Below are 10,598 nucleotides of genomic sequence, written 5' to 3'. Positions count from 1 at the left end.
AGAATTTTTGACTATCCCTGCATCTGACAACACAAATTTTTGATACAGTTTTCTAGCTTAGTTTATTTTGTATAAAAGAACAAGAATTTCTCACTCGTATGCATTATTGAAAATTCTGTTTTGATAATGATTTCATTTCCTCAACTTATCCAAAACGTGTAACATTTTGGACATTTACAATTTCTTTGCGGGCATATAAGAACTTGCACATGCTGTCAATTTTGGTCCGATAATCACTAAATAAGAGGAAAGCCTCAATTCTCATATCAATCATTTCTGTCTTAGAAAAATGCAGAGTAAAGATGCTTACCGATTGTACGGTCTCTTTCCAAAGAATGATAACAGCAGCTCGTCAAACATGGCCCGCATTGCGTTCCGTAGTGCTTCCTTCGGTCCGAGGATAATCGTTATATGGGCAGAATTGTCTGTGACATGGAATGCGAACACAAACTTTCCTTTTATTTTATAATTTGGACAGTATTTAACTCAATTTAAGATAAATATATATCTCCTGAAGGCCTGCATTCGTAGCATTGGAAAGTATTTGCGATTCTCTTTGTCCACCATCTTGAATCTCTTGGTTTGTTGTGAAACACAACACTCCAACCAAAACACACATTCTCATTGGTTGAAACATGAGTTTCGTGACATCACAGATGTCCTAATACATTGGGATATTCCGGCTGTTAAGGTGATGCCCCTGTTTTGCACTGTGCAATCTCTACTGCGCATCCTAAATTGAAAACATTGACAAACATGCAATCTTTCAAAGATGGCGGCTATAAGATCGCGGGATAAAAGAGGCTGTTTTCAACAGCGAAAAGAAAACGAAAGGCGAGAAAAACTATGTATCTGGTTCAAACGAAATGCCGAAGAGCTTAGTGTAATAGTGGAGAGTGATGGCAGACATAAGGGTTTTTAGTTGACCGGGAGACGCGTAGTACAGTTAGATGTTTTGGCGAAAGCTCTCTATAGTGGATGCCAAACATGTTGAAACCCACTTCAGTTGTCCAACTGTTTATATATTACATGTTCGAACTGTGACTGCGGAGAAATTAATGTTTGCCTGACAAATAAGACTCGTTGAGCCAGCTACAAAATGGAGGGAAGACCAATCTTTGATGTCAACACAAAACTTACCTCAGGTACGTTTATTTTGTTATTGTTTTTCATTAAGGGTCACTTTCAAAAACCTCTCAGGATTCAGACGGAGTAAAATTTGTGCTAAATGTGTCTTGTATTCTGCCTAATTAGACAATTTTATCACTAAATTAGAAGATACAATTCAGTACATTAGAAATTACAATGTTTTGTGATACATGCTAGGTTTGTTTGAGATAATTGGGCAACTAGATTATCTACAACAGCTCTCTTCATATTGAAATAAACTAAAATTCTTCTTTTCAATTGCAACTAAAATACGGTACAATGTTAAAATCTGTGTCAAGGTATGCCACATGCAGGAATTGGCACAACACACGTAAATGCGTTGTTAACATTGATAAACTTATCACCTCTTGGCCAAAACACATTGAATGCAAGAGAGAAAGAAGCAGGCCCGGTGATTGAAGCTGTAGCAAAGAAGTCGTGTGCAGAGGCCATTGAAGCCGAAAAAAGATGCTGGATCTATGGACAACAAGAATCAGAGTCGGGTAGCATAAAGATCGGAGCATCTTATGACATGGGCTGGCAAAAACGGGGGAAGGGACACTAGCCTGACAGGTGATTACATTTTTATGTTGACATCAGACTGCTACCATAAGTTTTTTCTGACTTTATTTTTCATGTGATCTTCCCGTACTACTACTTACCTAGTGAAATCTCTTACATTCAGGAGCTAAAAATTCTTGACAAACATTCAAGTTTGTGTTACCTGGAACAATTTTCTGAGTACCAGTGCTTTCCATTGTAGTTCTGTAATTTGCATAATTTAATAATTTATTAACATAGCTGATTACTAGACTCGCTCTTTTTCCACATCTGGTTTCCTGGCTATCTTGTGTTTTTATTTTTGGGAAGGGAATTTGGCCAAAAATACCAGTCTTGGAACTTTTCCTAAAGCTAAATTAGTCATAAAAGAGCTACATGTGTCATATAAAATTTTGCATTTGTCACAGGAGTTGGTTCCCTCATTGGACTTCATACAGGCAAAGTTTTAGGGTACAGTACAAGGACAAAGCATTGTACAGTTTGCAAGGCAGCAGTTAGAAATGGCAGTGTTCCAAGAAAACATGACAGTCAAAAGAACTGGACAGGGTCCTCCAAAGCAATGGAGCCAGATGTTGCTGTAGAGGTGACAGTGTCTGCATCACAACACCATGGTCAAGTTAACATACTCGTTGGGTATGGGGACTCAAGCACCATAAAAAAGGTCAGAGAGAGCGTGACACATGATGTTGAAAAGTGGTCAGACATAGTGGATGCTAAAAGGTCGTTTGGAACCTCTCTGTATACCCTACAGAAGCATTACAAAGGCATCCTCAGTATTAAAGTTATTAACTACTTGTTGACATGTTTTGGCTATACATTGTCCCAAAACAAGGGTAATGTTCAAGGGCTTCAGAAAAACCTAAGAGCATTTGTCCCTCATGCTTTTGCGAAACATGAAAACTTTGACCTATCTTGGTGTGGCTTCCTCAAAGACCCAGCTACTTACATGCACAAATCACTCCTGTATGCCAATGATCTCCAAGATGCAAAGCTTCAGAAAGACCTTGAAGTAGTAGTTGAGGTCTTTGCCAAAAATGCTGAGAAACTTGCCCCACTTGGCTCAAGCCAGGCAAATGAGTCACAGAACAACTCTGTAGGAAGCAAGGCTCCTAAAATCCGCCACTATGGGGCAAGCAAGAGTAACGCCTACAGAGTGGCTTGTGCCGTCAGCCAAAAGAATCTTGGGTATTCTTATGTTCCAGAGGTAGGTACTGTTGTACCTAGTTTAAGAAAAATAGATTTGGTTTACTAGTCTCTCCCATCTCTCTGAAACTTGAGTACCCCCACTTTTACCTAATTTCAAGTAGATGGGTGGTCTGGTAGTTGGCATAATAACAATTTATCCTTATTTTCAACCTCATGTTATATTAAAAAAAACATGTAATGGTAAAAATGGTGCCAGGATTTGTGGGTACCTTGTTTGATGAACAGGTATGTCTTTGAAGGGGTAATATGTACTGTACATGTATGTATTTATAGCCTCTCAGGGGTTTGTACCACAGAAACCAGGTTGACCCCTAGACTTGAATTTGCACTTATTTATATGGTACTTCACTTGACAACTTTACCTTTAATCCTAACCAATAATATTTTAACAATTTGACACGATCTATTTTTACAATTGTTTGTTTCACTGAATATATATATGATAAAATACATGTAAAGCAAAACTTTTTCCAATTTGTGTTACGTGTACCTTTGTTATATTCTAGACATTGAGTGACATTCAGTTATCTCCAGGTGCACATTGGAAGGTGTGTGCAGAAAGATTAGACAGAAAGAGATCCAGGCTTAGTGCTGGGTCAAAGACCAGGGAGTACAAAAAGAAGAAAAGGGAGCACAGAGAGAAGAGAAGTTCTAAAGTCAGGCAGCTAGAAAATAGAGAAGGGATCCAGTATGAAAGTGGTTTGGGTTGGAATGAAAACTCAGATTCACCTGTAGATCAGATTCCTCCACCAACTGTAAGACCTGAAATCAAACAAGTTACCCCTACAAGTGCTTTGAAGAAAGTTACAAATGACTTGGAAACATTTACAAGGGGTATTTTTATATTCTTTACTCAAACAACGATCATTTGTTAAAAAAGAACTGAAACTTTGATTTAAGCATCTGATTGTAAGGGTTAAAGTTAGTGTAACAAAGCCCTTATGGCATTGTTTATTTGTTAAGAAATTTAGAAACATTTTCATTCTTGATACTTTTTTCCCGTATACACATGTTAGCATTTTATAGTTTGAATGGTAGTCATGCTACTGCTAAGGCGTCGTTCACACTTGGTGCCCGGGCACTGTACCCAGGCACGGTGCCTGACGGGCACCAATGTGAACACAACGTTTTGTAAGTGCCCGAGCCAATAATTGGGCATAGTGCTTGGGCACGGGTACAAGGTGGAGACCTTGCACACGATTTTAGCGAGTGCCCAAGAACTTTACCCACAAACCCCTGCTCTTCAGTTTCAAAATGGCGGAAGGTCAAAGGTGGACAAGAGAGCAAGTTGATGCTTTAGTCGACGCTTACAGTAGGTAAGTTCATACTAGGGCCCAAGTAGGCCTTAAGTACGATAAAAACTCAAGTGAACTTGAGATTGGCGGTGCTAACTTTTAAAGATAAGCGTTCATACTAAATTGCAAAGTATGCTACTTGCGGAATCGCTTGTCAATCAAACTACGCGGTAAAACCCGCCAAAGCAAATGTAGTCAAGACACTCAAAGCTTCATTATGCCGCGACCTTGAAACGTTCGAATAGCGTCCCTTATTTTGATTTTTGCTTTCCTACTTTTGCGACAGCGGTCTTTCATGCTTCAACAAATGTATTGCTTCGCTTTAATGGAGGAAGCCTTTAGAATTAGCCGGTGAAACCATCGGATGTTGCTTATTTATATGGCAGGGCACTCACAACAACAAAGACCACAACTGAAAAGAAGAGCTTGGGTTTGGCCTAGACCACAGAACTGGTTTCGCCTTCTTATAGCTAATCCAGCACTGCATTTTCTTTGGAAGGAACATTTTCGTATCACTCACACAACATTTCAATACCTATGTGACCTAATAAGAGCAGATATACAAAAACAACACACGCGGATGCGAGTGCCAATTAGTGTAGAAGAAAGAGTTGGTTTAGCATTATGGCGACTTGCAACCGGCAACAGTTATAGAAGCTGTGGGTTACAATTTGGATACGGAAAGTCAACAGCGAAATGCATTTGTAGTGAATTCGAGCGCGCTCTTCTTCGTAGGAAGGATCAATTCATAAAATTTCCCTTGACAAGGCAGGAAATTACAGAAAAGGTTGACGAGTTCGAAGAGATGTATGGCATACCTCAAATTGTCAGAGCCATAGATGGTTGCCACATAGAGATAAATGCTCCACCACGAAATCACGAGGATTACTATAATCGTAAGCAGCATTATAGTGTGAACCTTCAAGCTATAGTTGATTCTAACCTGAAATTCATCCATGCTACCGTTGGTTATCCAGGCAGCATACACGATGCTCGCGTCCTTAGACTAAGTGGACTATACAATTTGGCACAAAATGAGCAAATTCTTGCTGGCCCGACGAGGAATATAAATGGAGTAGAAATCGGCCCTCTTCTCGCTGGAGACAGTGCATATCCCCTTACCAGCTGGCTCATGAAACCTTACTCAGACAGGGGGCACTTAACTCCTGAACAAAAAAAATTCAACAAAAAATTCAGTGCCCTACGATGCGTAGTCGAGTGTGCATTTGGCATGTTAAAATCACGGTGGCGAATTGTTATGAAAAAAATTGAGCAGAAAACGACAACCCTTACGAAAACTGTTGTTGCGTCATGTGTTTTGCATAACATTTGCATTGAGAGAGGTGATCTATATGATGATGGCTGCGACTCCGATGATGACTCAGACGATGAAGATGAAGGCAGACTTCTATTTGAAACTGGCAACGATGTGAGAGATGCTTTAAAAGACTTTGTGCGGGATAACTTGTAACACTACATTTTCCAACTGCAGGTTTTATTTGTTAACGAATGCTATGTGTAGCACCAAAATGTCATATAAACATATAAACTTGCCGATACAGGCAACAACAAAACAGCAGAACAGTAACAAATATATATATAATTAAAATTAATACAACTGTCTCCTTTTTAGAACATCAAATATGTGCACTGTTTTACTTTGACACCAAATCTTTGAAAATGTCCTTAAACCCTGCGAGAATTGCATTTGTTAGTTCCAACTGATTCCTCTGTGATTCCCGAAGCATTTCTGTGGAACGTTCAAATCGTATGTTATCTTGCTCTATGCTTCGTTCCATAAGTTGTAGAAAACTTGTCTGCCACTCAGACGTCGCTGTTTGCTCATCACGTCTCTTCTTTCCTTTGCTGCCAGATTTCGCTGGCTTATCAGTTGCCTTTCGTTTCACTCCTTCATTGGGCGTCGCAGTTTCGAATTCATTTTCCATGTTTTCTGTGTCGGCCACGCTTCCTTGTGGAGAGAGTGATGTGCTGCTGCCTTCTTCGAAGGCAAATGTGGAAGAGCCTTCGAGTGCCATTTTGGATGGGTCAACGCTATCGCGATGACCCATCACGTCGTCGAAAAAGTCGAAGTATGGAAACCCCTCTTTGATTTTCTTAAACCCCGCTTCGCCGGTCGACTGAGAGCGTTGCTTTAAAAGCTTATACTCGTACTCGAGATTTTGCTGGCGTTTCTTTACCTGCGGCAAAGTTCTTTCGCTGTCAGGACAGCTTTCCTTGTATGCGATAAAAATTTCATTCCATATCTTAATCCTTTCTTTGTTGGACGCACTGCGTAGCTTGCTGTACCGTGGCCCCCATACTGCCAGCATCTCACGAGTTTCGTCTTCTGTCCAGTCAGACGCCTTTAATTTGGTCTTCTTTTTGCCTTCGGAACTTGTTTTACTGACCCGGCTTGAGTTAGCGGATGAAGTCTCAGGCCCTGGTGATGGGGTTCGCGATACTAGGGAGCTGTTGTTGCTTTGTGGTGGACTGTCGCTTGGTTGAAATGCAGCAGGACGGTAAAAGGTCTGGCTGTGTGGTGGGAAATGAAAGAGTTGTCCACTGCGGAAAGGCGTTTGTGGCTGGTTAATCGTTACGGGTACTGCTCCAGCAAATCTTTGGTTTAAGTTGTTGCTATCGAACAGAAAGCATGCTTATGAAAACATGGCTATTAAGATTTTATTAAGAGTAAAACAGAACATTTGTTCAAAAGTCTTTAACTGGTTTAATAAATAAATGAAACTGCACTTACATGAGGCTTAAGTCCACGGAATCGTCGTCCTCTAATCGGTATTGTTGCTGAGCGAAGAAGCGAGGCCGGCTTGCGTTGTAATCCATGCTTTTTGCTTCGCCAAGGTTTGCGTGCACTAGCTTTTCCCGCCGTTTAGTTGATTGACATGTTATCGCTTTCGCGTGTTTTGATAGTGCCTAAGAACGCATTCGAGAACAGCAAAACTAGACTTAAGAGCGCACTTCGGCTCCTTTGAAAGTACGCCGTTTCTAAGGTTACAAAGTAAGGTACTTGAACTAAAATAAACCCCGTTCACATTCCAAGTAGACCTTGGGCGTACTTAAGGCCTACTTACGTACGTAGTATGAACTCGCCTAGTGACGTTAGAGTGCAGGAAAACGTGGAAGGGATAGCAACAAACAAAGAAGTTTATGGTCAAGTGCAAAAATTGATGAAAGATGATCACGACATTGATTGAACAGTGAAGCAAGTGGAAACAAAATTAAAGAAGCTAAGGAGTGGATATAGCAAGCTAAAAGATAGAATGAAATCATCAGGATTGGAGCGACCATATCTGACAAATGCTTTAACCAGTGTAGAGAAAGTAGCCTATGAATTCTGGGACAAGCTGGATTGCATTATTGGTAAGTCAAATTGTAATAATTCCAGACCGAAAGTGAGCTTGTTTCTTGCACACAACCCCATCAACTTTGGTAGCATCCATATGATAATCGTCATCGCCACATATATCAATCCTATCTGAAAACATTTTCAAGGGTCACGCATCTCCAAGGAACTTTTCTTTCACCGTTCATTATCTTCTTAATTCCCTTGGTTGGAATAGAATAGATGTTGGGACAAGTTATCAATTAGAATGGCAAAACAAAAGGCAAGCTTAATGTCCAAGTGCACTCATAAACTCGTCCCAACTTATCTCTGCAATATGTTCGAATTATGATCTTCACGACGCCAAGGGAAAATTATCCCTTCCGAAACCTAGAACTGGCTTATCATATATACTGGATTATGACCTTGTTTGAGTGGACTATTTTAAACAATAATTTCCTAAAATAAATAATAGTTCCTGTCACGTAGTAAGAGCAATTTGCTTTTTGTAACCATGTTGTTGAAACAAACGAGTTGTTGTTTTATGCCATTTATTCAGTTTGAATTTATTTAACTAGCTACTTCCTGTTGTTTTAATACTGAAACTCAACTGTTGAATTCAAATGGTAACTTTGTTGTCCCCTCATATGAGACTAAGGAAGGGATAGAATAGGGCAATTGTTTGAACATCTTTAAAGTATTTTACCTCATATGTTCATTCCAAAAGGAGTATCAGCCTGGGATGAGACTGACGAAAGAAGAAAACTTTCAAAAAATGTAAATCTGGCATGAGAGTATTAAATTTTTCCTTAATACACCTTGTTTTTCAAACGGAAGCTATTGAGGTAATTTTTCTTAAAAACTGTTATTGAAGGGGACTATAACTAAAATTATCTTGTCTTTTGTGTGAAACAATATGAATGTTGAAATTAGCTGATTTAACAATAATATTCTTTGGGAGATGATTAACCTAGATTTGACCTAGGTCATAACAAAATCTTTCCAGTCCTGTAAGTTTTAACAACATTGAAATATCTGAGACCATACAGTACTAATACCATTTGCAATAAACAAGACGGTTGCTTTGAGTGGTTTGCTAGTGTTGTGACAAATAATGAGCGATAATATTCCTGGTAGCAATAGCGCCTGGGTGAGCATCATCTTCTTGCAAGGGATTAGGCCTGGGTAGATCACCAACTTCATCTTCTTCCAGTCTGTCCCACTCCTCAAGGTAAGTTGCCTGTTGTTCTTCGCACATATTGTGAAGGATGCAGGCTTTGGTGACATGAAGAACAACGTTCTCAAGGTCACAATCCAAAGGACGCAACAGACATCTCCATCTACCTTTGAGTCTTCCAAAGGCTCGCTCAATCTGTATACGTGCTCTACTTAGTCTGTAGTTAAAGTTTTCCTTCTCTTGAGGTAAATTACTTCCAGGATAATTCTTCATAAGATGTTGAGAGAGGGGATAAGTGGGGTCACCAATAAGAAATGGCTCAATTACATGGGTATCAATAACTCTAGCTAAATTCTCAGTAGCTGGTACTAGGCGCCCCTTCTTAACTTTTTCCCCAATCTTTGAATGCCCGAACACTCTGGCGTCATGTGCTCTTCCTGGCCAACCAGCAAAAATGTCAGTAAAGCAGCATTGGCTGTCACATACAGCTTGCAGAATTATAGAGTGGAAGCACTTCCTGTTGAAGTAGTCTGTGTGATGTTCTAATGGAGCTTTTATGGGAATGCGAGTTCCATCTATTGCTCCCAAGCACTGCAGAAAATTCCACTTCCTTTGAAAGCCATTTATGATCTTCTGTAAATCTGCACCACCTTGGAGCCTACTGATCATATGCTTTGATCGCACCAAAAGTTGCATAGCTTCATTCACCTTTTGACATGCTGTTGATGCGCCGACTCCAAACTTGTCTCCTATTTCACGGTAGTCCAAGCCTTTACCCAAGTGCTTCAGAAGCATTGCCACGATCACCCTTACAGAGACAGGTTTGCGCAATCTAGTAACCGTACGTTTAAGGCCCTGCATCTTGCTTACCAAATGTTCGAACATATCTTTTGAAATGCGATAGCTTTCCAACCACTTTCTCTCAGGAAAATGAAGGAACTCATCTTCCAAACCATGCTTATATTGTCGAATCTCCCATGTTCTTCTTGTGGGTTCCTTTGTTGACAGAACGTCTCTCAACTTGCAAGCAACTGAAAGGCAGGTGGTTGTAAAAATGCGCGTAAATTTTAGTCTCTCTTCTTCGTATCTGTCATCTTGTAATTTCTTCATGTGGAAGAACATCATCAAAAAGGTACAAACAGCATATAACATGCTTATTTGTACATTTAAGAAATACATGTGCCTTCGATACATTGTGAAATACGCAAAAGTTTAAATGTCCTGACAAGGTACTGGGCACCGAATGTGAACACGCATTCAAAACTGGGCACCGAAGTCTGAACAACGCACAGTGCCCGGGCACCAAGTGTGAACAACACCTAAGACTGATACCAAGGCAATAGTGTTTTTAGAGAGTAAAAAAATACTGTTGTCTTAGCTAACATGACTAAAACGACTGTGTGGGTAACGTGCTAGTTTTCTCTGGAAATGCAAATATTCAAATTCATCAATACAAATTGCAAGCATTACAATCTTTCATTCTGATTTACGTGATAATTAGATTAGTTCCTGTTTATCAATCAAAAGAAAATTTGCATTTTAAATGAAGCGAACTGTTCCTCTTCCATTTCTTCATCCGACATTCAACTTTCTTCCATTTATCTCCAGCTGTGAAAAGAATACTAGCATATCTTCCATTTGTTTTTGAGAAAAAAAGAGTTTTAGTTTACATACCTTTGCAAGGAAAACAAAAGTATCAAGTTACAAACGTTTTTGTGAAGAGTAAAATTGTCACATTCACTACTTAAATGTATTATTTAATATGAAATGAGCAAAAATCAACGTAAAACACCACAGTAAAATTTGAGAGCTGTCTTGACAAATGGTAATTAATTGTAAGTTATTCTTGGACTGTGAATGAAAATACATACAC

General features: G+C 39.6%; 1 protein-coding gene across 1 annotated transcript; it reads left to right on the top strand.

Moving 5' to 3' along the window:
- The first annotated feature begins 1,648 nt into the window (after nt 1–1,648).
- On the top strand, nt 1,649–4,109 carry LOC145501071 (uncharacterized). The gene is made up of 2 exons (XM_081480633.1): nt 1,649–1,722; nt 2,118–4,109. The coding sequence occupies exons 1-2, from the start codon at nt 1,677–1,679 to the stop codon at nt 2,960–2,962; spliced, it is 891 nt and encodes a 296-aa protein (XP_081336759.1). The 5' UTR covers nt 1,649–1,676; the 3' UTR covers nt 2,963–4,109.
- Nucleotides 4,110–10,598: the final 6,489 nt, after the last annotated feature.

This window comes from Orbicella franksi, chromosome 10 (genome assembly GCF_964199315.1).
Source record: "Orbicella franksi chromosome 10, jaOrbFran1.1, whole genome shotgun sequence".
In the NCBI taxonomy this organism is placed as follows: domain Eukaryota; kingdom Metazoa; phylum Cnidaria; class Anthozoa; order Scleractinia; family Merulinidae; genus Orbicella; species Orbicella franksi.
This window is presented reverse-complemented; position numbering and strand designations above follow the sequence as displayed.

Excerpts from the sequence above, each read along its gene's own strand:
- LOC145501071 (XM_081480633.1), top strand. The coding sequence starts at position 1,677 with ATGACATGGGCTGGCAAAAACGGGGGAAGGGACACTAGCCTGACAG. Across the intron at positions 1,723-2,117 it reads AAGGGACACTAGCCTGACAG|GAGTTGGTTCCCTCATTGGA; the intron begins GTGATTACATTT and ends CATTTGTCACAG.